The 26427-nt window shown below is 43.7% G+C and overlaps 1 protein-coding gene across 1 annotated transcript in view; it reads right to left on the bottom strand.

The window, feature by feature from the left end:
• snapc2 (small nuclear RNA activating complex, polypeptide 2) overlaps positions 1-26427 on the bottom strand; it is a 95725-nt gene that overhangs the window by 9878 nt on the left and 59420 nt on the right. The window contains exon 6 of the mRNA XM_073050014.1: positions 13025-13093. Within this exon, the coding sequence (XP_072906115.1) occupies positions 13025-13093 (69 nt within the window). The remainder of the gene's footprint in view (positions 1-13024; positions 13094-26427) is intronic.

Here is a 26427-nt window from a genome sequence, read left to right as displayed (position 1 = left end):
TCTGTATTAACCCCTAGACAACTGTAGAGCTTATTTCTGATTGATTATGGTTACACCGGTGTTTTAGATTGAGTTTGACGATGTATATGATCTGAATGTTTTGTATTAACCATACGTTTGTGCCCTTTTCGAATAAAACGTTTGAAAATAGTAGCATCCGACTCAGCTGATCCATCTATCTTTGCTGGTAAGTTACCTGGTTACGGGGTTACGTAACAAGTGGGGTTCTCGTCCCGGATTTGAAACCAAACGGGAGGGTCAGTGAATCGGGCTGTAAGTCCAAACTTAAATCTGGTTACGCAGGTAGCCAGACGGGAAACCAGCAAAGATGGATGTGGAGGAATTTAGGAGAAACCCGACGGTAGAGGCGCTAGGGAAGGCTACAAAATCAGACTTGGTAAATTTGGCGCAGGCATTAGACCTCACAGCGGTGAAGCCAGCAATGAAAAAGCAGGAAGTGCGAAGGGTCATACAACAGCATTACGTTGGGAAGAAGGTGTTTGCAGCTGAGGATTTGGAAAATATTCCCGAAAGGAAATTAGCGAGTGGGACAGATCAGGCAGAGTTGGAGAAAGCAAGGCTGGACCATGAGCTTAAAGTAAAGCAGCTAGAAGTAGAAGCAGCTGAGAAGGCTGCAGAGAGAGCTGCGAGGGAAAAGGATGCAGAGAGAGCTGCGAGGGAAAAGGATGCAGAGAGTGCATGAAAGGGAAAAGGCTGCGGAAAGAGAGCATGTGTTCAAACTAAAGGAATTAGAGATAGAACGGGATCGTGAGCTCCAGCTAAAGCAGCTAGAAGCAGAAGAGAAAGAGAAACAAAGGAGCCATGAATTGGAGCTGAACAGGCGAAAGCAGGAGCGAAGAGCTCAAGGGGAAGAGAGAGAGGAGGGGTTTGATGTTAGTCAGGCGTTGAGGTTGGTCCCCCCGTTCGAGGAGACGGATGTTGATAGTTATTTCTTGATTTTTGAGAAGGTGGCAAGGAATCAAAAGTGGCCCAGAGAGCAGTGGGTGGCGTTGTTACAAAGTGTGTTACGAGAGAAGGCACAGCGGGTATATGCCGCGCTGCCCCCAGAAAGGGACGGGAATTATGATCAAGTAAAGGAGGCCATTCTCCGAGGTTACGAGTTAGTACCTGAGGCGTATAGACAGAGGTTCCGAAATTTAAGGAAAGGGTGGAATCAAACATATACCGAGCTAGCCCATGAGAAGGGTGTGCTCTTGGACCGTTGGTGCACCGCTGACAAGGTGGCCGAGAACTATGGGCGTCTCAGGGAGTTATTTTTGATTGAGGAATTGAAAGGTTGCGTTCCGGAAGAGATCCGCATGTATTTAAATGAGAGGACGAATCAGTCCATCTCAGAGATGGCTAGGGTCGCAGATGAATATGCCCTAACCCACTAGAGAAAGTTTTCCTCGCCAAAAAGTTACCCGAGAGACCGTCGGAATGGCAGGGAAAGTCCGCCGGCTGAGGCGGAGATCCCGCCGGGAGCTAGCAGCAAAAGTGAGGATAACAGACAGGAAACCTGGAGATCTCCTGGTTTAACCTGTTTTAATTGTGGGAAGGTGGGTCATATCACATCAAACTGCTTTGCTCCGAGAAAGGAGCCAGAGAGGGAGAGAGCAGTGATCCCTATCAGGCGTGCAGTGGTAATCAGGAAATGGACAAGAGGGCCCCAGGTAGATGGAGTACCGGAGGGGCGGGAGACATTTAGTTCCGAAGGAACCGTGTCTTTGAGGGAAGGGGACCCCCCCATCCCCGTACGAATTTGGAGAGACACGGGGGCGGAACTATCGTTAATTAGCCGTAATGTGTTAAAATTCGGCCCTCGCACGGGCGAGGTAGCCCTGAGAGGTATCGGGAACCGGACCGAGGTCGTGCCTTTGCATAGGGTCCTTCTCGATTGCGAGTTGGTGTCGGGACCTGTGGAACTAGGAGTCCTGCCGGAGTTACCAGGGGAGGGCGTGGACCTCCTTTTGGGTAATGACCTCGCGGGTGGGAAGATGGGAACCGCCCTGATAGTTGAGGCCCCGCCCATGGAGTCCCCGAGCTATCACACATGCGCGGTCACTCGCAGCCTGTCGAGAAAAGCAGCTGAGAACCAGAGCAGTTTAAATCGGGCCAGTAGTGAATTGGCCAAGACGTTTTTACTGACCCTATACCACGAGGGTTCAGAGGGTGGTAAAACAGAAGGTAGTAAAGTAAACGGGGGTAAGGGCGAGGAGATAGCCCCCCCCCCTTAGTGAAGAGAAAGGTCCTAGAGGTAGGAAATAAAGATGAGAAACGGATAAAGCTGTTAAAACGTCCAGAGTTGGACGTGGTTGATCTGTCTGGTTTGGCAGAATTGTTTGGAGAAGTTGAGAGTTCTAAAGGTGTTCTCGATGGTCCCGAGAGTGAAATGAGGGCAGTCTTAGAGGAGAAGGGTATCCTTGCTGTGGAGAAGTCAACTGAAATGGCCGAGGAGGTTGTTTCAGCTCGCAGGGTTGCGCCTTCCACAACGAGGGGCTGCCTAGAGAGTAACTGGAAGGATCGGGGGACGTTAGAATTTGAAAAAGGTATGGGTGTTGAAAGCCTGGAAGAGGCCAATGTCCCGTTTGAGTGTGTCCAAGATGGGGATGCACGTGGTGCTGAACCTAGTCACGGAGCTCAAGGAAAAGGGGAATGTGTAGTTCCCAAATTGAATGAAGAAAATTTAAAGGCTGGATTGATATCAGAAGCAGCAACCAGGCTACAGAGACAATGGCTTGGTACCACAAAGCCTGTGAATCAATTACAGGTTGAGTTGGAAGGTAAAGGGGCCCCACACGCTATTGTTATTCCAGAGTGTGGTGTGAAAAGGCAGAATTTGAAATGCTGTCTGAACAAAGCGGGATCGCTTGCAGATCTTAACTTGGAAACTAATAGCATGACGGGTCCTGAAGAGAAAAATGACAAATTGCCTAAAATTAAGGAATTGGGTGGAAATCCGGAAGGTGGTCTAAGTTTGGAACACGCTAATAAAATAACTTCTATGAAAGGAGCGGGCGAAAGCCTATTTCGCCAGGGTGCCCAAGATCGCCACGAGGGAATTAACCGGAAAAGAGGCAAGGGTTAATGGGGACGCAATTTTTAAATAGCAGAAGCCGGTTTTAAGGGATTTTGACAAAGTATGTGAATAATAAAGACAACACCCATGGAAGCTTGACAGTTAAGTTTGAAAGTAACATAAAAATTAGTATTTTGCATGAACCTTTGTAGATGTATGTAAGCTAAGATCACACCTCCTTAGTTATGTTGCTGAAGAAAGCAAATAAATAAGGTGGTTATTGAGCTGAAGTTTGATGCTACCAGGCGTTAGTATGGCATGTGAGGTTAAGGTATTAAAGAAAAGGGGCACTGTACTTGTTACCTGTTTAGATACTGACTTGAATGTATAACAGTAGTACTCTGTGAAGAGAAAAGCTTGTGTAGTATGTAGATTAAAAAAAAACCCGGAACCAACCTGTTTTTAACCGCTGGTTAAAAACCCGTTATGGGGGGAGGTGCTATGCCATTGGCCCCCTCCTTTGTGAGAATCTCAAGAACCCTAGTCAAGGGGGGGTCAACTGACCCAAAAGAGGAAGAGACGTGCTGAATGGACGCAGAAAAATGGGAGAGAGAGAGAGAGACCACGTTCTCCCAAGAAGCAGAATAAAGGCGACATTGACTATTGTCTCATGGAGACCACGTGAAAAGCCCTCGGGCAAAGTGGGCTGGTTGAGAGAGAGATCGCATTACCTGCAACTTGATTGACACCTGCGATCCCGTGAAGAAGTATAAAGGAGTGTCTGAGGGGGGGGGGAACCCTCAGACGCACCCAGGAGACGAAGGAAGCACGATATCGATTCCCGTGGGAGCGGGACGCCATTCTGAAGGAAGCCACGTGCGTTAGATTCCAACTTTTGAATCTGTGGCTAGACCCAACGAAAGACTGCTTTTAGCTAACAACGGGGAAGTCTGCTCCCCTGATTCCAAGGATTTGCTCTGCCAAGACGACGGGCAAGTGTTTATCTTTTCCAAATCATCTCTTTCTCTCTACAACGTGAAAACCCCAGCGGTTCCCAAAAGGGAAAAGCCTGCAAACTTCTGAGTGACTCTTTATATTTCAATTGGACTCTGTATTAACCCCTAGACAACTGTAGAGCTTATTTCTGATTGATTATGGTTACACCGGTGTTTTAGATTGAGTTTGACGATGTATATGATCTGAATGTTTTGTATTAACCATACGTTTGTGCCCTTTTCGAATAAAACGTTTGAAAATAGTAGCATCCGACTCAGCTGATCCATCTATCTTTGCTGGTAAGTTACCTGGTTACGGGGTTACGTAACAATAGTACCTAATTTACCTTTCTATGCATATAAAACACTTAAGAACGTATGTTTCAGCACTGGCTCGGGAACGGAAGTGCCCAAGTTCAATCCAGTGACAGATTGCTTTCCATCGTGCCAGGTTGATGTGGAGGATCAAAACCCCAAAACCCAATAGTTAAACCACTGCGTTGCTTAGTAATAATTGTAGCTTTCATCAGGGCAGAGCCTTTCTCACTTTATCCTTTAAAATTGTTCCGATCGTTGACCGACGTAGCCTAACGCTTTTCTAATGACCGATGGAGTTTCACCTCTTTCCGATCACTTTATTATTTCCACTTTATTTTCAATCGTGATCGTGATTATTTTTGTGAACACTGCGGATTCAGAGTTCGGCCACCGGGTATTAATGTCCACCGCACTGAGACAGGTCTGGTGTTCCGCTGGGTCCTAAACACCACTGCATTGTGACAGGTTGAATAAGGGACTTGAGCATCCACGAATTTTGGTATCCGCGAGGGGTCCCGGAACCAATCCCTCGCGGATAAGGAGTGCCAACTGTACCAGCAAATTCTGGAAGCAAACATCATACCGTCTGTAAAAAAGCTGAAGATGAAAAGAGGATGGCTTCTACAACAGGATAATGATCCTAAACACACCTCAAAATCCTCAATAGACCACATCAAGAGGCGCAAGCTGAAGGTTTTTCCATGGCCCTCACAGTCCCCCAATCTAAACATCATGGAAAATCTGTGGTTAGATCTCAAAAGAGCAGTGCATCCAAGACAGCCCAAGAATCTCACGAACTAGAAGCCTTTTGCAAGGAAGAATGAGCTAAAATCCCCCAAACAAGAATTGAAAGAGTCTTAGCTGTCTACAGAAAGCGTTTACAAGCTGTGATACTTGCCAAAGGGGGTTTTACTAAGTACTGACCATGCAGGGTGCCCAAACTTTTGCTTTGGACACTTTTCCTTTTTTGTTATTTTGAAACTGTAAAAGATGGAAATAAAGAAGTAATCTTGCTTAAAATACTAAAGAAATGTGTCATCTTTAACTTTATGCCTTTTGGAAATCAGGTCATCTTTTCCTCACTTAGCTATTCACAGTGACAGAAATTTTGACCGGGGTGCCCAAACTTTTGCATACCACTGTGTATTACCGACGAAGAGGTAAATTGTAAGGATGACTTCTCCATAATTACCCAGCTAGGAGCAGCAATATCATCTCTTGTCCGATATAAAATTGCTCTTATATTAAACTGCCTGTCCAGGTAGACCTATTGTCTCAAATTGCTCCTGCCCCACCGAACTCATTTCTGCATACCTTGACACTGTCTTATCCCCCCTTGTTCAATCCCTTCTCACCTATGTTCGTGACACTTCTCACGCTTTGAATTTTTTCAATGATTTTAAGTTCCCTGGCCCCCACCGCCTTATTTTCACCATGGTCGTCCAGTCCCTATATACCTCCATCCTCAACCGAGATGGTCTCAAAGCTCTTCGCTTCTTTTTGGATTCCAGACCTAACCAATTCCCCTCTACCACCACTCTCCTCCGTCTAGCGGAATTAGTTCTTACTCTCAATAATTTCTCCTTTGGCTCCTCCCACTTCCTCCAAACCAAGGGTGTAGCCATGGGCACCCGCATGGGTCCCACTTATGCCTGCCTTTTTGTTGGCTTTGTGGAACAGTCCACGTTCCAACTCTATACGGGTATCCATCCCCTCTTTTCCTTCGCTACATCGACGACTGCATTGGCGCTGCCTCCTGCACGCATGCTGAGCTCGTTGACTTCATTAACTTTGCCTCCAACTTTCACCCTGCCCTCAAATTTACCTGGTCCATTTCCAACACCTCCCTCCACTTTCTTGATCTTTCTGTCTCCATCTCTGGAGACGGCTTATCTACTGATGTCTACTATAAGCCTACAGACTTACAGACTCTCACAGCTACCTGAACTATTCCTCTTCCCACCCTGTCTCTTGCAAAAATGCTATCCCCTTCTCACAATTGCTCAAAAATGCTTCCCCATCTGCTCTCAGGATGAGGCTTTTCATTCCAGGACGAAGGAGATGTCTTCCTTTTTTAAACAAAGGGGCTTCCCTTCTTCCACCATCAACTCTGCTCTCAAACACATCTCTCCCATTTCCCGTACATCTGCCCTCACCCCATCCATCCACCACCCCACGGGATAGGGTTCCCCTTGTCCTCACCTACCACCCCACCAGCCTCCAGGTCCAATGTATAATTCTCCGTAACTTCCGCCACCTCCAATGGGATCCCACTACCAAGCACATCTTTCCCTACCCCCCCCCACTTTCTGCTTTCCGCAGGGATCACTCCCTACGCGACTTCCTTGTCCACTCGCCCCCCCCCATCCCTTCCCACCGATCTCCCTCCTGCCACATCCTTGTAAGCGGAACAAGTGCTACACCTGCCCTTACACTTCCTCCCTCACCACCATTCAGGGTCCCAGACAGTCCTTCCAGGTGAGGCGACACTTCACCTGTGAGTCGGCTGGTGTGGTATACTGCGTCCGGTGCTCCCGGTGTGGCCTTTTATATATTGGTGAGACCCGACGCAGACTGGGAGACCGTTTCGCTGAACACCTACGCTCCGTCCGCCAGAGAAAGCAGGATCTCCCAGTGGCCACACATTTTAATTCCACGTCACATTCCCATTCTGATATGTCTATCCATGGCCTCCTCTACTGTCAAGATGAATCCACACTCAGGTTGGAGGAACACCTTATATACCAGCTGGGTAGCCTCCAACCTGATGGCATGAACACTGACTTCTCTAACTTCTGTTAATGCCCCTCCTCCCCTCCTGTTCTCCATCTCCCTCTGGAGCTCCCCCCCTCCCCCTTTCTTTCTCCCGAGGCCTCCTGTCCCATGATCCTTTCCCTTCTCCAGCTCTGTATCACTTTTGCCAATCACCTTTCCAGCTCTTAGCTTCATCCCACCCCCTCCGGTCTTCTCCTATCATTTCGCATTTCCCCCTCCCCCCACTACTTTCAAATCTCTTAGTATCTCTCCTTTCGGTTAGTCCTGACAAAGGGTCTTGGCCCGAAACGTCGACAGTGCTTCTCCTATCGATGCTGCCTGGCCTGTTGTGTTCCACCAGCATTTTGTGTGTGTTGTTTGAATTTCCAGCATCTGCAGATTTCCTCGTGTTTGCTCTTATATTAGCTGACCAGTAGTAATATAGAAAATTTGGAAGTGCCAAACACCACCCCCCATCTTACGAGGCCTCGGTAGTATTTTTTCCTTTACTGTAAGCTGTTTTTTTATTCCAAATAAAACTTGAAATTTGACTATTTAGGTTACTGAAGAAAGTCTTTGTTAGAAAAATTGGGAGGCTTTGGAACATGTATAAGAATCTGGGCAGGATAGTTATTTTACTTGTATTAATCCTCCCGCTAAGGGAAAGAGATAAAGAATTCCAACGTTCAAATTCCTCTTTAAGATTGGAAAGGAGATGTTGATAGTTGGCTTTATAAAGGTCCTTGTGTTATCCAGACCCCCAAGTACTTGAATTTCCTATAGCTGCTTCTAAAGGGGGTCATGGAAAAAGAAATGTCTAAACATGTGGTCCCAATTGGCATTATTTCACTCTTTTGAAAGTTAACTTTATAACCAGATATCTGACCGAATTTAGTGAGCAATGTTGATTTGGGTGACTTTGAGTTGGATCTGAGATATACAATAGCATATCATCCGCATACAGTGACACTTTTATGTTCCATAGCTCCCCTCTGGATGCCTCTGAGACTAACTGATGTTCTCAGGGCTATGATGAGTGGCTCAATTGCCACAGCAAAAAGGAGTGGAGATAAAGGGCATCCCTGTCTTGTGCCACATTGCAGTTCAAAAAAGGACGATATAGTTATTAGTATGCACTGCTGCCAGTGGGGACGAGTAAAGTACTTTAATCCATGAGATGAATGTAGAGCCAAAACCAAATTTTTGGAGAGTATAAAAAAGAAAGTCCCATTTCACCCGGTCAAATGCCTTTTCAGCATCAAGTGAGAGAATAAACTCCGGGGTACTAGATGCAGAGGAATCATATAGTATACTTACAAGTGGGGTAAAAAAGACTCTTCAAAAACAGATAACAGTAATGGAGAAAGGTGAGTGGAAAACTTCTTTAAAAAGTCAGAAGGATATCCATCTGGGCCTGGAGATTTTCCACTCTGCATACTCCTAATTGCTGAGTCTATCTCCTGAGTCGTGATTGCCCTCTCCAGATCAGCAGCTACATGCGGATCTCTAGATGGGATGTTTATCTTTTAAAATCATCTAGATCCGATGGGGTGATGGATGAATCTGAGGAGTACAGTGATTGGTAAAAACTATGGAAGCATGAGCTAATTTCTACATTACCTGTTTGTTTTATGCCCTGTGCATCCCGTATCTCAGGTATACCATGACTAGCCATTTTTTGATGCAGTTGATGGGCTAGCAGCCTCCCTGCTTTTTCTCCATGTTTATAAAACTCACATTGCAACTTGAAGATATTTAGCTTCTTGAGTTGTTAATAGATTATATTCGTTCTCAAGTAATAAACGCTGTTTGAGCAAAGCCAATGAGGGCGCTTGGCTATGCAAGAGGTCAAATCCAGTATCTGATCTGTCAACACGAGGAAATCTGCAGATGCTGGAAATTCAAACAACACACACAAAATGCTGGTCGAACACTGGAATATTCCACCAGCATTTTGTGTGTGTTATCCGATCTGTCAGTTGTTTAATACGTTCAGTCCTTATTTTCCTCCGATACACACATGAGATTATTTGGCCTCTTAAATATGCCTTTAGCTCCTCCCACACAATTGATGGAGACATCCCTGGTGTTTGATTAATTCTCAGAAAAGATTCTATTTTGGAATAAATATACTTTACAAAACATTCATCTGAAAGGAGCGTAGGATTTAGCCTCCAAGGACGGTAACTTGATTGTGTAGTAGGGATACATAACACTAAATTCAGCTGACTATGATTGGATATAACTATGGCTTCATAATCACACCGTTACAGAAGAGAGAAGGCTGGTGTCCATAAAAAATTAACTATACGCGAATAGGATCCATGTACTGAGGAGAAAAAAGAGTAACTCCGAGAAGTAGGGTTACAAAACTGCCATACATCAGCCACTCCGTACGTTTTAAGAAAATGTCTGATAGACTGTGCTGACCTAGAGACAGGAACATTCCTCGCAACACTGCGGTCCAAAATGGAGAGAGAACACAATTAAAATCGCCTCCGAGGATGAGCTTATGTGTGACCATGTTTGGCAACTTGGAGAAGAAATCACTCAAAAAACATATGGTCATCCCAATTCGGTGCATAAACATTGGTAAGAATAACAGGCAGCCCATACCACCGTCCAGTTACAATTAAAAACCATCCAGCTGGATCAGGTTCAACACTCGTTGCCACGAACTGGGTACTTTTACTAATTATTATAGCTGCTCCTCTGGCCTTTGAATTAAAATGAGAGTGAAATACTTGACCAACCCATCCCCCTCTTAGTCGACAATGATCAGAGATACACAAGTGGGTCTCCTGTAGGAATGCTATATTAGTCTTTAGGGGTTTCATATGAGTAAATACCTTTTTACATTTTACAGGGTGACTTAACATTCCAACTCACTAATTTAACAGAGCAACCATTTGTCTGAGATGAAATATTATTAACCATATGGAACTGAAGGAAGTAGAATATCACATAAATATCTCCCAATATACATCGATAGAAATAACGATAGGCCTATGTATGAAACAAAAAGAAATAGTCTGGCAATTTCCCTACCCTCATCACCTATACAAACACGGTGAACCCAAAACCTTTTATTACTATCCACACATTAAGTGTTTACTTGGGTGCCTTCTGAGCTAAATCAGGTTGAGCTCCTGCCCAACCCACCCATAATTAAGAAAGCAGAAATGAAAGGAATAGCACTAGAAATTCTCCCTGCTTATAAATATCGGGGAGGGGAGGGGAGGGGAGAGGAGAGGAGAGAGAGAATGTGTGTGTGTGTGTGTGTATTTATTTATTTACAGCTGGTATTATGAATTTGCTAATTAACGAGCGATGAATTCAATTTGGTTTAAGCATATTGAAGGATTCAAAATTAAACCTAACCTTGAAAAAATTTCCCCTCCCAATAAAAGCTTTAACATCTCAACAGCAGTGATCACAAAGAAAACATACTTTCACGACAAAAGCCTAGGATAATCATAATACTTTTCCTGGGCACTGCAGAAAACTATCAATTCTGCAACTGTTTGTGAATAGCCCACCGGAGTCCCACATGTGAAAAATGCATTACTGGTCCGTGATCATGTTCTGTGTTTTGCTGCCGTGACGATATGCTCTGTTACGTAGGCCATGGCTTTCTTCGGATCCAGAAGTTCTTTCTCCGTCCCGTTGTGTGCAATGTGGAGTCCAGAAGGGAACAGTATACCCTATCGGATATCCGGCTGGTCACACAGCAGTTTCCTGACGTCCGTGAACGCAGCTCGAGCTTTGGCGACCCTCGCGGTGTAGTCTGGAAAAATAGCGATGTGTTTCCCATTGTAGTTAAGTGGAGCCTGGTTTCGAGCTCGACGTAAAACATTGACAGTCCTGATAATAATGTAGTTTAACTACAATTGTATGCAGCTTACCACTGGGCTTTTTTAGCGTGCGACTCCGATGCGAGCGCTCGATAAGAATGCCTTTGTCCAGTTTAAGCACCTCTGACAGTAATTTAGAAATGGACTCCGCAGAACTTGACCCGGGCCCCTCAGCGACCCCCAAAATACGGATATTGCACCTCTGCATTCTTCCCTCCATGTCTTCACATTTATCATTTAAGTCCTTCAATTCCAACTTCAGGGCATTACTGTCAAGCCTTTTTAACCTCTCCCTGTCTCAATGTGTATCTGCTTGAAGACCATTATCATCCTGGCACCACAGAAAAACAAGCCAACGTGCCTTAATAACTACCACCCAGTAGCTCTGACATCCATCACCATGCGCATGGTTCAATTCTTGTGACAATGTGTCAGAAATACAAAGCAGCATTCAGAAGCTTTGAGAAGCTGGCCAAACACACATTAACTCCAGCCTTCCAGAGAACCCTGAGCAACCTGCAATTTACCTACCGCATCACCCTGTTGCTACACTCATTTCTAGAGCATCTGGACAGCAAATGCACCTATGCCAGATTAGTGTTTGCTATGTGCTTACAAAGATATATCAGACTAGTGTTTATCAACTACAACAGCACCTTCAATACTATAATTTGAAACAAACTCATCAAGTTCTAGACCCTGGGGGTCAATGCCTCCCTCTAAAGCTGGATCCTTGACTTCCTGACCAACAGACCACAAGAGCGGTACGAATACGCAGCAAGCATGACGATTATCCTCAACACTAATGCTCCATAAGACTGTCCTCAGCCCCCACTCTACTTTCTGTAACTCATGACTGCGTAGTTAGATTCTGCTCTAACACATTCTACATGTTTGCAGACGATACCATTATAGTAGGTCATCGCTCAAATAATGATGAGACAGAAAAGGAGATTGAGTTTAGTGACGAAGTGTCATAATAACAATCTTTCACTCAATGTCAACAAAAGCTGGTCATTGACTTCAGGAAGGTGGTCGGTGTACATGCTTCTGTCTACATCAACGGACATGAGTGTCAGAAGGTTGAGAACTTCCAGTTCCTAGGAGAGAACATCACCTATATCCTATACTGGTTTAACACATCAATATCATGGCGAAGAAAGCTCACCAACATTGCTACTTCCTCAGGATGCTAAAGAGTCGTCTCCATCGACTCTAACCAATATTTATCAATGCACCACACAGAAAGCCTTCTATCTGAATGCATAATAGCTTGTATGGCAACTGCAGTGACAAAGAACTGCTCAGAATTGTGCTGAGCTATATTCACATCGTGCACCAACCTCCCTTCTATGAATGCTGTCTGTACTTCTTGCTGCCTCAATAAAGCAGCCAACATAATCAAAGATCCCACCCACACCAGAAATTCTCTCTTCTCCCCTCTCCTATTGGGCAGAAGATACAAAAGCCTGAATGCACGTATGACTAGGCTGAAGGACAACTTCTATCCCACTGTTAGATTCTTGAATGGTCTTGTGTTCGATTAGGTGGACTTTTGACCACACAATCTATCTCATTATGATCTTGCACGTTATTGTTTGCCTGTACTGCCCTTTCTCAGTAGCTGTTACACTTTATTCTGCATTCTTATTGTTTTGGCTGGTTCTACTTCAATGCACTGTAATGACTGGATCTGTAAGAACTGTATGCAAGGTAAACTTTGCATTGTATCTTGGTACATGTCACCATATTGAGCCAATTCCAGTTCCCTAATGCTGTCACAGTCCCCAGTGGTCTGCCCGCCCAAAGCACACCATCAGTCTCCAACTCTGTCTGTCCCGTACACACATTGGCCTGTCGGCCTGTCCCCCACAGTCCTCAGCAGTTTCCCTGTCTTTCACACACCGTCTCAGTTCCCACACATTGTCTCAGTTCCCAGCTGTCTGCCTGTTCCCCCACACCATAGTCTGTAGGGGTCTACCTGACCCATGTGGTGGCACAGTCCCCAGATGTCTGTTTAACCCATACACAGCAGTTCACAAATGTCCGCCTCTCCCATGCACCATAGCAACAGGGTCACGTACCTGGCAGACCGTGTTTGAGATCACCTTATCCAATGTGCCCGTCACTGCTTCTGCCAATTCTGTCCAGATCTGAAAGAGACAATCGCACCATCAACCTGATTGCTAGGAGAACATTCAACCTCAAACTATGGGGCCACCACACTGATATTGACATTCAACGACTTCAGCTCACTCACAAGCCTTCCTGACCTTGGCCTCCACAATCCAGCAGACCACTACGCCACGGAGTGAAGGGGAGGGGTGCAGAACAATCCTACCACTCCCTGGAAAGGTTCACCTCTACAGAACAGTGTAACATCAAGGTCACCTGCCCTGGTCCTGTGATTGCCGAGCAGAGAAGGGTGTGGTGGGGAGGTGACTTACTTAGGTGAGGTACATATAGAGGTGGTTGTCCATTGTGTCTGACAATGACAGGAAACCCGTGCAGGAGAGTTTTAAAAATTGGAAAAGCTGGGGCACTGGAGCAGTTCCACTCCCTCAACCTCCGAAGTCCACGTCCAGTGGTACGAGCAGTCACAACTGGGGTCTTCCCTGGTTACAGTGGGTGATCACAACCTCAACTGTGCCTTGCCATGTCCTTCGCTCTCCACGGAGCGTAACAAAACTGGCCATTGGATCTCACTGATGATCCCATCTATCCTGTCCACCAGAGCTGACTTTGCATGAGGCCAACTGGCTACCCTCACCTGGTTTAGCCCATCTGTTGAAGCTGTGTACTGGGCTGTGGCTGCTATCACAAGCAAACAGCTACTTGGAGCTACAGGTGATAACTGGGTGTCAGGTGGTTCATACATCTGGTCCTGTTGTGTTGTGGTACATACAGTGAAACTCCGGTAACGCTGGCAAACATGAGACTTTGGAGGTGCTGGACTGTCAGACTTGCTGGAAAATTGGATGTTCTTCTATTAATACCTCACACATTTTAATCAATTGTTTTGGAAATAAATAGCAGTAATAAATAATTGCAATAATGAAAATAATTATTATTTTCATTAACGGAGTAATAAATAAATTCTCCAGTGGAGCAGGTAGGTTCATTTTTAAATTGAAAGGAGCACAGAGCTCTAATGAGTTTAGAGAGCATTGGAAAAGGGGCTCCAGTGAGTTCAGAGTTGGTAAACAGAACTAGGATAGTTAGATTCCAATTCATCAGATTTTTCAGAAACAAAGCAATTGGAGTTCTAGTGATCAGCTAGAAACAAAGTGGTAGCAGAACCCAATGTCACTGTGTGATTTAATGTCCTCCAGAAAAGGCTGGGTGAAGAACTTACAGCAAGAAAGGATTTTGATCTCTTCTTTGTCGAAACACAAGAGCAATGCAGATGCTGCAAAGCTGATGAGAACAGCTCCTCGGTGAGTGAGGTAGTCGGATGGGAAGAGGAACACTGTCAGCATTCCATATTTACTGAGAGAGGAGTCAATGGACTTTAGCAAAGCTTTTCACGAGAAGTCAATGAAAGGTACACAGAAGCATGGATTTGGACCCAAATTGCCAGCAACTAGAGCTGAGGCAACTTTGATTAACTATAAAGGCAAGGGCTCAGTGCTGTCCTACGAATTTCATGATCTACATCAGGACAACTCACACACATACATTACAATTCAGACCAGTGCTCAAAGGATTACACCATACCAAGACAGATGTGGCTTTCAGTGCACAACAACCTCTGTAGATAAATTTCAGGCTGAGAGCAGCAGGCCTGTGACATCCATCACAAGGCTCCCACAAAACAGCATTGCAGGCAGACACGGTGGTGAAGGATTGTGGCACACTGCACTTCATCAATCAGGGCAGCTGAGATGTTATGCTGCAGTTGTGCAAGAGATTGGTGAAGTTGCATTTGGCATTCTGCGTTCAGTTTTGGTCAAGTGTTACAGGAACATATTTCCTGACCTGCACAGCAGATTTACAAGAATGTTGTAGAGGCTGAGCAGGTTGGAACTTCTTTCATTGAGGCGTAGGAGAATGTGTGTGATCTTACAGATGTGCATAAGATTATGAGGGTCACAGATAGGGTGATTGCAGTCTTTTTCACCAGAGGTGGAAATCAGAATTTAGAGGGCGTAGGTTTAAGATAAAACAAAAGAGATATTTAAAAGGGCAACATTTTCCATTATGGGAGCAGTTGGTATAGGGAATGTAACACTTACCCAACAGGCTGGTATATGTCTAGGGGAAAAGGAGATCCAGCCACTCACCAACCCCACCTCCCGTACATGCAGGTGCTGTGAGAATCAAGTTTATGCCGCGCGTACACATACAATATCAAACTCACACCAGATACCGTTTATGGAATACACTTTAAAGATTTTACTAAAACTAAAAGAGTACTATGCAATACAGTATATATGAAGGAAAAGAAAATAAAGTAAAAGGCGCCAACTTATCAAACAAAGTTCAGTCAGTTTAGTGCACATCATTGGAGCTTAACTATCGAACCATTCGACCCCTCGTCACTTTCCTCCGACCTCCACGTCCTCGCACCTGGGACCACCCCCGGTGGTCGACCGAGCAGTGCAGCGCACGTCCACCTTCCTCGGTGTCTCCTTCCCACCTCCCCTGAAAAGACCGCGAAACCCCCCAAGCTCCCAGCCTCACAAGACAAAATAACATTCCTCATTGGTTAAAAAATGAATACAATCCCCATATCAGCAAGTCCAAAGCTAAACAACTGCGAGAGAAAACACTTATCAAACATAAAAGCATTCCTATTCTAGCAAACCAAAGAAGCCATTTTGATTAACATACACAGTACATTGTACAAGAATAAGCTGCCAAAGGAAGTGGCTGAGGCAGGTGCATTAAGAACACTTACAAGGAACTTGGACAGCTACATAGAAAGGAAAGGTTTAGAGGGATATGGACCAAATGGAATTATCTAGGATGGGAACATTGGTCGACAAGGACCATTTGGGCAGAAAGGTTGTTTTCCTCCTGTATGATTCTACGACTAGCATAAAGCAAACACTGCATGCAACACTTTGACACCAAGTTGAGTAACCTTTGTGTACCACATGTGGGGTGCCTATAGCTTTCTTGGAGAGTGCAGTGCCCTGGGTTACATAAGCGATATTGTATTGTGATCAGGATCGAGTTGTTCCACACAAACATTTGTAATGACAGTGATATCGAATTTGATGAAATGCCGGTGCTAAAACAAAGCAAGATTTCAAACAACCGAAATTCTGAGTTTGTTATGTAAGGTAGAAAGCTGAGCATCTCCACAAAGCAACTTGAGATGTCGCCACAAAATAAATCATCATTACCTCTGCATTTCAGTACCCTCCCGTATCAGGAGGAAGGGCAACCTACATAAAGCCCTGCCCAAAATGCTAACGCAGTGAAGACAGATGAAAACTAGCTTTGTCATCTCATTGAAACTGATTCACCCTGATCATCTACACATTGATGGCAAATCTGATAATCAGCTGCTGAAGTGGCTGCTAATTTCAGTGATATTGATAAACCTCAGTAAGTTCAGCAAATTCCAATGGAAATCAATGAAGCTGAGGTTACCACATACCCCAGAGATACTGATGCAAAATAACTTCAGATTCTGCCAGCATCAGCCTTGGTAGAGAAACCACGGCTTGCTTGATGTGTTCTGCAGATTTAAATGGAACAGAAGAAAACTGTGGGGTGAAAAGGGAGTGGCCACAGATGTGGAGGAGGCCATATCGGGATGAATAGACGAGGGAATTGCAGAGGGAGTGATCCCTGTAGAAAGCAGAAAGGGAAATGGGTGGAGGAAAAAGTATGTTTAGTGGGAGGATCCCTTTGGAGATGGCAAGGAGTTGAGGAGGATGATGTGATGTCCAGAAGTTGCAAGTTTGTCACCGTGCTCTGCCAGAGTAACCACAGAAATCTCATGTGCAAACCCTTGAGCTGTTTGATGTGTTTCCTGTAAAGCATCCAAATCTCACAGCCACACAAAAGCAGAATGCAACTGTAATATGCACTTTGATCTTGCATGTCTTTGGCTCATCAAAAGTAACAAAGCGACCATGTCCAATCACTGAGAGGGAGTACGAGAAGAGATACATTTTCACTTCAGTTTGCACTCAAGATTCAAAAGGCAGCACTTGGCTGCATTTTTTCGGAGTTAAACTGTGACCAATCACTGAGTGGGATTTGTTAGAAAGGGCAAATAACAATAAGGCAGATACGAGTGGAGCGGTCATTGTTGTGAGTGGGCCAGTGTTGGAGTGGCTTTAGCAATCAGGCTTGGGCTAAGTAAGTATCCGGTAAGTTTCTCTTTTACAGTGAGTGCAGTGAAAATGGCTCCAGGGGCAGTGTTTTGTTCAATGTGTGAGATGTGGGAATTCTCAGAGACCTCCAACCTCCTGGATGACCACATCTGCACCAGGATCACTGACCTCCAGCTTCTCAGAGAACATATCAAGGAACTGAAACTGCAGCTCGATGACTATCAGCTCATATGGGAGAATGAGGAGGTGATGAATAGGACCTATATGTAGGTAGTCACCCTTGGTTGCAAGAGGCAGGTAACTAGGTGAGTGCCAGGAGGAAGGAAGGGAAACGGGCAGTCACTGCCAAGTACCTCTGGGGCCATTCCCCTCAATAATAAGTATTCCACTTCCGGCATTATTGAAGGAGACAACCTAGCAGGAGGGAGTTGCAGTAACCAGCTCTCTGGCACAGACCGTAAAACAAAAGAGCATAATTAGGCCATTCAGCCCATCGAGTCTACTCCACCATTCCATCATGGCTGATCCCAGATCCCACTCAACCCCATACACCTGCCTTCTCGCCATAACCTTTGACGCCCTGACCAGTCAGGAAACTATCAACTTTCTCTTCAATACCATGGTCTTGGTCTCCACAGCAATCTGTGGCAGAGCATTCCACAGATTAACTACACTCTGGCTGAAAGAAATTCCTCCTTACCTCTGTCCTAAAAGGATCGCCCTTCAATTTTGAGGCTGTGTCCTCTAGTTCTGGATACACCCACCACAGTAAACATCCTTTCCACATCCAACTTATCTTGCTCTTTCAATGTTCAGTAGATTTCAATGAGATCCACTCGCATTCTTCTTAAATTCTAGTGAGTACAGGCCCAAACCTGCAAAACGCTGCTCATTTGTTAACCCCTTCATTCCCAGAATCATCCTCGTGAACCTCCTCTGGACTCTCTCCAATGACAACACATCTTTTCTGAGATATGGGGCTCAAAACTGTTCACCTTACTCCAAGTGTGGCCTCAACATTATCTCCTTGCTTTTATATTCTATTCCTCTTGAAATGAATGCCAACACTGCATTTGCCTTCTTTACAACAGACTCAACCTATAAATTAACCTTCTGGGAGTCTCGCACGAGGATTCCAAAGTTCCTCTGCACCTCTGATGTTTGAACCTTCTCCCCATTTAGATAATGCACTTCTGTTCTTTTCACCAAAATGCATTATCATACATTTCCCAACACTGTATTCCATCTGCCACTTTTTTGTCCATTCTTCAAATCAATCTTAAGTCCTGCTGCAATCGCATTGCTTCCTCAGCACTACCTACCCCTCCACCTATCTTTGCATCATCCTCAAACTTTGCCACAAAGCCATTAATTCCATTATCCAAATCATTGACAAACCAGGTGAAAAGTAGCGGTCCCAATGGACTAGAATCAAGTGATTCTTGAAATATATTAATCAATGCATCTGCTATCTTTCCAGTAACCTCTTTCAGAACTCTGGCACATAGTCCATCTGCTCCAGGTGACTTATCCACCTCAAGACCTTTCAGTTTGCCCAGCACTTTTTCCTTTGTAACAGCAATGGTACTTAATCCTGCTCCCTGACACTCACAGAGCTCTGGCACTCTGCTTCTGACTTCCACAGTGAAGACTGACACAAAGTTCTTATTAAGTTCATCCGCCATTTCTTTGTCCTCCATTACTACCTGACCAGCATTATTTTCCAGTCGTCCAAATTCAACTCTCACCTCCCTTTTATTCTTTAACTGAAAATACTTGTAGTACCTTGCTTTATATTATTGGCTAGTTTGCCCGAATATTTAATCTTTTTCCTTCTTATAGCTTTCTTAGTTGATTTTTGTTGGATTTTAAAAACTTCCCAATCATCCAACTTCCCACTCACTTTTACTACATTAAATGCCCTTTCCTTGGCTTTGATGTAGTCCTTAACTTCCCGTCAGCCACGGTTGCCTAGCCCTGCCATTTAAGAACAATTTCTTCTGTGCAGCATATCTATCCTACGTCTTGTGGACTAGTCCCAGAAACTATAGCTACCTCTGCCCTGCCATCATCCCTACCAGTATCCCCCTCCAATCTACAAACCCCATTTCCAGAAAAGTTGGGATATTTTCCAAAATGCAATAAAAACAAAAATCTGTGATATGTTAATTCACGTGAACCTTTATTTAACTGACAAAAGTACAAAGAAAAGATTTTCAATAGTTTTACTGACCAACTTAATTGTATTTTGTAAATATACACAAATTTAGAATTTGATGGCTGCAACACACTCAACAAAAGTTGGGACAGAGTTAAAATAAGATTGAAAAGTGCACAGGATATTCAAGTAACCACAAGGAAATCCGCAGATGCTGAAAATTCAAACAACAACACACACAAAGTGCTGGTGGAACACAGAATTTAGACGGTTGATGTCCCGTCGGCAATTAGTGTCCTGACAAAGGGTCTCAGCCCGAAACGTCAACAGTACTTCTCCTATAGATGCTGCCTGGCCTGCTGTGTTCCACCAGCATTTTGTGTGTGTTGATATTCAAGTAACACCAGTTTGGAAGACTCCACATTAAGCAGTCTAATTGGTAGCAGGTGAGGTATCATGACTGGGTATAAAAGTAGCGTCCATCAAAGGCTCAGTCTTTGCAAGCAAGGATGGGTCGTGGCTCACCCCTTTGTGCCAAAATTCGTGAGAGAATTGTTAAGTCAGTTCAAAAGGACCATTTCCCAACGCAAGATTGCAGAGAATTTAGGTCTTTCAACATCTAGAGTACATAATATTGTGAAAAGATTCAGAGAATTCAGAGACATCTCAGTGCGTAAAGGGCAAGGTTGGAAAACACTGTTGAATGCGCGTGATCTTCAAGCCCTCAGGCGGCACTGCCTAAGAAACCGTCATGCTGTGACAATTATAGCCAGGGCTCGGGAGTACTTCGGAAAGCCATTGTCACTTAACACAGTCCGTCGCTGCTGCATCCAGAAATGCAACTTGAAACTGTATTACGCAAGGAGGAAGTCATACATCAACTCTATGCAGAAACGCCGGCGAGTTCCCTGGGCCCGAGCTCATCTCAGATGGACCGAAAGACTGTGGAACCGTGTGCTGTGGTCAGATGAGTCCACATTTCAGCTAGTTTTCGGAAAAAACAGACGTCGAGTTCTCCGTGCCAAAGATGAAAACGACCATCCTGATTGTTATCAGCGAAAGGTGCAAAAGCCAGCATCTGTGATGGTATGGGGGTGCATCAGTGCCCACGGCATGGGTGAGTTGCATGTATGTGAAGGTACCATTGACTCTGAGGCATATATTAGGATTTTAGAGACACATATGTTGCCATCAAGGTGACGTCTCTTCCCAGGACGTCCATGCTTATTTCAGCAGGACAACGCCAGACCACATTCGGCTTTGTAGACACAGAGTGCGTGTGCTTGACTGGCCTGCTGCCAGTCCAGATCTATCTCCTATTGAAAATGTATGGCACATCATGAAGAGGAGAATCAGACAACAGAGACCACGGACTGTTGAGCAGCTGAAGTCTTATATCAAGCAAGAATGGACAAAATTTCCAATTGCAAATCTACTACAATTAGTATCTTCAGTTCCAAAATGATTAAACAGTGTTATTAAAAGGAAAGGTGATGTAACACAATGGTAAACATGCCTCTGTCCTAACTTTTGTTGAGTGTGTTGCAGCCATCAAATTCTAAATTTGTGTATATTTACAAAATACAATTAAGTTGGTCAGTAAAACTATTGAAAATCTTTTCTTTGTACTTTTGTCAGTTAAATAAAGGTTCACGTGAATTAACATATCATAGATTTTTGTTTTTATTGCATTTTGGAAAATATCCCAACTTTTCTGGAAATGGAGTTTTTACTTGGGCAACCTCATCTTTCATGCCTCTGTAATTCCCTTTATTCCATTGTGATAATGATACATTTGAATTATTCTTCTCCCTCTCAAATTGCAGTATGAATTTAATCATATATCGATCACTGCCTCCCAGCTATTCTGGATTTAGTGCTGTGCAATGAATCAGAATTGATTAGAGAGCTTGTGGTAAAGGAACCCTTAGGGACCAGTGATCATAATATGATAGAATTCACCCGGCAATTTGAGAAGAAGCTAAATTCAGATGTACAGTACCTATAAAAAGTATTCACCCCCTCCCCCCGGAACTTTTAATGTTTTATTGTATTACAAAATTACAAATACATAACACTGTGGTTAAGATTTTACTACTAATGTTGTAGGATATTTCATTTAATGGCTTTCTATAGAAGCAATGTATTCTGCAGGTACTGGTTTGGCTACTGTTAAAGATAAGGGGTTGTGACGTTCATGCTTAGAAATGTTGTGTCCTCTAATCAGGATGATGGAATTGGGGCAAGGTTCTAGAGAACACTGGGTGGAGAGGTTTTGTAACAGACACTGAGGTGGCCCGAGGTCTTTCTGGTGGGAGATGGAGAGAGAAGAAGCTCGAGAGAACCGCCCATAGGATTCAATCCGACTGGAATGGGTGATTCGATGGAGTTCAAGAAAAAGAATCCTACCAATGATCAGTGAATAGAAGTTGTTGCCATGAGTACACCAGGCACATCAGCTTTTGGAAGATTTGAGCTCCAACCTGTGCACATTTGACTGTTTTAATTATGATGGGCCATTTTGTTTTTTTTCTTTTTTTCTTCTTTAGTAATGGTTTGATTAAGTTAACATTCATAAATAAACTTTCTTTATAACTGTATGTCATGTATAGTCTGTTATTTCTTGCCAACAGACGATTGCATGGGGGCAGTAATAACACAGTATTCAGACAGATCGGGGTTCAGGTGAACAAAACATCCCAACCTCCTGGGTTTGGTGGGACCCAAGTCATATCAACCCTAGACATATGGAGTTTGAGAAAGGTGGTTTTCTCACCTTTGAGTCCGCTGGCTGTTAGTGAGCGGCTAACAATCCGCATCTCCAGGGACACCCGGTAAAAAGGGTTTTCAAATATAAAACACAAAATGATTGATTCACCCTTAATATGACACACCAAATTAAAGACTTACTGAATATCCCTTGGAGTACAGTTAAGTCAATCATCAAGAAATGGGACAAGTGAGGGAGGACACCAAGAGACCTATGACAACTCTGGAGGAGTTACAAGCTTCAATGTCTGAGATGGGAGAGACTGCGTGTACAACTATTGCCCAGATGTTTCACCAGTTGCAGCTTTATGGGAGAGTGGCAGAGAAAAAACCACTGTTGAAAAAAAACTCACAGGAAATCTCAGCTAGAGTTTGCCAGAAGGCATGTGGGAGATTCCGAAGTAAGCTGGAAGAAAGTTCTATGGTCTAATGCAGGGGTGTCAAACTCATTTTAGGTCACGGGCCGGATTGAGCAAAATGCAGCTTCATGCGGGCCGGATCAGTCGGACGCGTGCGAACGCAGCTTTCGTTGCCTCCATTTTTTCAGCCTGCTCTCATGTGTCTCAGTCTCTACTATAACCACAAAGTGTTTCACTTTACAAATTCCATTTCTTATGAAGAAGACTGCTGAGCAAGATTGCCGAATAAACACTAAAAACCCTGAAAACCTGGTACCTGAATAAACTCAGCATTAGCCATATCATACGCCATAGGCGCTTCGATTACTGGGGCCAGCTTTAATAGTAATTAGATATTATCTCACGGGCCAAAGATAATTCCACCGCAGGCCTTGAGTTTGACATATATGGTCTAATGAAACCAAAGTTGAGGTTTTTGACCATCAGACTAAATGCTGTATTTGGCAAAACCAAATACCGCACATCATACTATGAGGCATGGTGGTGGCTGCACTATGCTGTGGGAATGCTTCACTGCACTGGAAGGCTTGTGGAGGTCAAGGGTAAAATGAATGCAGCAGAATACAGGGAAATTGTGAAGGAAAACCTGATGCAGACTTCCAGAGAACTGTGACTTGGGAGATTTGCTTTTCCAGCAAGACAATGACCCCAAGCATAAAGCCAAAGCCACACAGGACTGGCTTAAAGCAACAAAATTAATGTGTTGGAGTGACCAAGTCAGTGTCCAAATCTCAATCCAATTGAGAATTTGTGGTTGGACTTGGAAAGGGCTGTTCATTTACTATCCCCATGCAATCTGACAGAGCTTGAGCAGTTTGGTAAAATAAACATTGCAGTCCCCAGATGTGCAAAACTGATAAGAGTCCTATCCACACAGACTCAAGGCTGAAATTGCTGCCAAAGGTGCATTGATTAAATATGGACTTGAAGGGAGAGGAGTAATTATGCATCAATTATTTTGTGTGTTATGCTTGTAATTAATTGAGATCACTTTGTAGAGATCTGTTTTCACTTTGACACAAAAGTGTCTTTTTCTGTTGATTAGAGTCAAAACAGCCAAATTAAATCCACTGTGATTTAATGTTGTAAAACAATAAAACATGAAAACTTACAAGTGGGTGAATACTTTTTATAGGCACTGTATCAGTATTACAGTGGAGTAAGAGGAATTAGAGGCATGAGAGAGGAGCTGGCCAAAATTGATTGCAAAAGAATACTGGCAGGGATGATGGCAGAGCAATTCTGAAAGCAATTCAGAAGGCACATGACATATACATCCCAAAGAGGAAGAAGTATTCTAAAGGTAGGATGGCACAACTGTGGCTGACAAGAGAAGTCAAAGCCAACATAAAAGCCAAAGCAAGGGTATATAATAGAGCAAAAATTAGTGGGTAATTGGAAGATTAAAAGCAACAGAAGGCAACTATAAAAATCATGAAGAAGGAAAAGATGGAATACAAAGGCAATAATATGAAATAGAAGTTTCTTCAGATATATAAAAGTGTAAAAGAGAGGTGAGAGTGGATATTGGACTATTGGCAAAATAGTAATTGGGGACAAGAAAATGGCTGACAAACTGAATAAGCATTTTACACTATTCTACACTGTGGGAGACTCTAGCAGAATGCCAGAATTGAACTGTCAGGGCAGAAGTGTGTGAAGTTGCCATTACTATGGAGAAGGTTCTTGGGAAACCAAAAGGTCTGAAGGTAGATAAATCGCATGGACTGAATCACATACACCCCAGAGTTCTGAAGATGTGGCTGAAGAAACTGTGGAGGCATTAGTAATGATCTTTCAAGAATCAGTGATTTTGCCATGCAGACATTGTTCTGTGGGACTGGAAAATTGCAAATGTCACTCCATTCTTCAAGAAAGGAGAGAGGCAGAAGGAAACTATAGGCCAGTTAGTCTGACCTCAGTGTGGGGAAATTGTTGGAGTCGATTATTAGGAATGTGGTTCAGGACACTTGGATGCACATGATAAAATAGGCCAAAGTCAGCATTGTTTCCGTAAGGAAAAATCTTGCCTGCCAAATCTGTTGAAATTCTCTGAAGAAATAACAAGCAGGATAGACAAAGAAGAATCAGTTGATATTGTATACCTGGATTTTCAGAAGGCCTTTGACAAGGTGCCACATATGAGGCTGCTTAACACATTAAGCGTCCATGTTATTACAGGATAGATACTAGCATAGATAAAGCATTGGCTGATTGGCAGGAGGCAAAGAGTGGGAATAAAAGGAGCCTTTTCTGCTTGGCTGTCAGTGACTAGTGGTGTTCCACAGGGGTCTGTGTTGGGACTCATTCTTTTTACATTATACAGGTCAATGATTTGGATGTCAGAATGATGCAGAATGATGAAAGTTTGCAGACAATATGAAGATAGGTAGAGGGGCAGGTAGTTCTGAAGAAGTAGCGAGGCTACAGAAGGACTTAGGTAGGTACAGTGTTGGAAAGTATATGGTCATGCACTTTGGTAGAGGAAATAAAAGCAGAGACAATTTTCTAAATCAAGATAAAATACAAAACCCTGAAGTGCAAAGGGACTTAGAACAAGGTTGCAGTTGTCAACAAACTATATTCAATCTCTGAAGTGCCTTGGCCCTTGAAGAGTGAATTGCCTAGATTGTATATCAAGTACATTACTCTCTGAGGTCATGCAGGGCATGAGAAACACACTGAACAAGACTGGAGCAATCTGACTGATGAGAAGTATAAAATGATAAGAGGCACAGATAAAGTAAGTATTAAAGTCTTTCTCCCAGGGTGAGGAAATAAAATACTCGAGGGTATAGGTTAATGGTAAGAAGGGAAAAGCTTAAAGATGAATGAAGCAAGTTTTTCTTTTACATAGAGTAGTAGGTGTCAGGAACTGTCTGCCGGGGAGGTGATAGAAGATGATACAACAGCAATGTTTAAGAGACGTTCAGAGATGCGTGTGAACAGGCAGGGAATTTAATGGAAGGAGACTGATGGGATTAGTTTAATTTGGCAGGATGGTCAACACAGACATTGTTGGATGCAGGGCCTCCTTCTGTGCTGTAATTTGTTTTCTGTGTTAAATTAATACCGCCTGCTCTTCATTTTTTGCCATGCAGTCAAGATTCTTGATTTCTACCTAACAATGCCTCCTAAAATTTTGTAATCCCCCTTCAGATCCCTCCCAACCACCAGTTCTTCACAAACCTTTCCACTCAGTCCTCATAACTAAAATATTCCATCCTGGCAGATCTTCTCACTCTCTCCAGTACAACCACATCCTTACTGGTGCAGTGACAATAATTGGAAATAATATTCCAGCTGTGAGTGAATAGTTGACTGAGAGCTTCTTGCACTCGTGCACTATGCCCCAGCTAATGAAGGTCGGCACCCCTAAGCCTTCTTCAGCACTCTATCAATCTGTGCTGCCACCTTCAGGGACCTTTAAAATTACACATCAAAATCCTTCTGTGTTTGGGACAGTTTGCAGACCTCACCACAAAAACAGCACTGTAAGAAATTAACTGACAACTAAGCAAAGTTGGTAGTAAAGAATGAACGATTACAAATGACTTTAACCTTCATGAAGAGTGGGCAAATGAAATACCCTGGCAGATTAATTACCAAGCTTGACTACCACGTAGTCCCACTTCTGTTGTTGCTAACTCATTAATTTCAATTTGTGCCTTTGTTTTCCTGTTTCATTATGAATGCTTTACAACTTTGTTCTCTAAAATTCACTATTGCTATTAAACACTGTTCAAAAATGGAATTCTGTTGCACAATTTTGTAGACCATCTGTCACATAACACTCTCTCTGTTCACCGTTTCCTGTCCATTCTCCACACTAGCTGGTCACAGTAGTG

Source organism: Hemitrygon akajei, chromosome 6 (assembly GCF_048418815.1).
Source record: "Hemitrygon akajei chromosome 6, sHemAka1.3, whole genome shotgun sequence".
Classification (NCBI taxonomy): domain Eukaryota; kingdom Metazoa; phylum Chordata; class Chondrichthyes; order Myliobatiformes; family Dasyatidae; genus Hemitrygon; species Hemitrygon akajei.
Note: the sequence above shows the minus strand (reverse complement) of the source record. Positions and strands in the feature narration are given on the sequence as shown.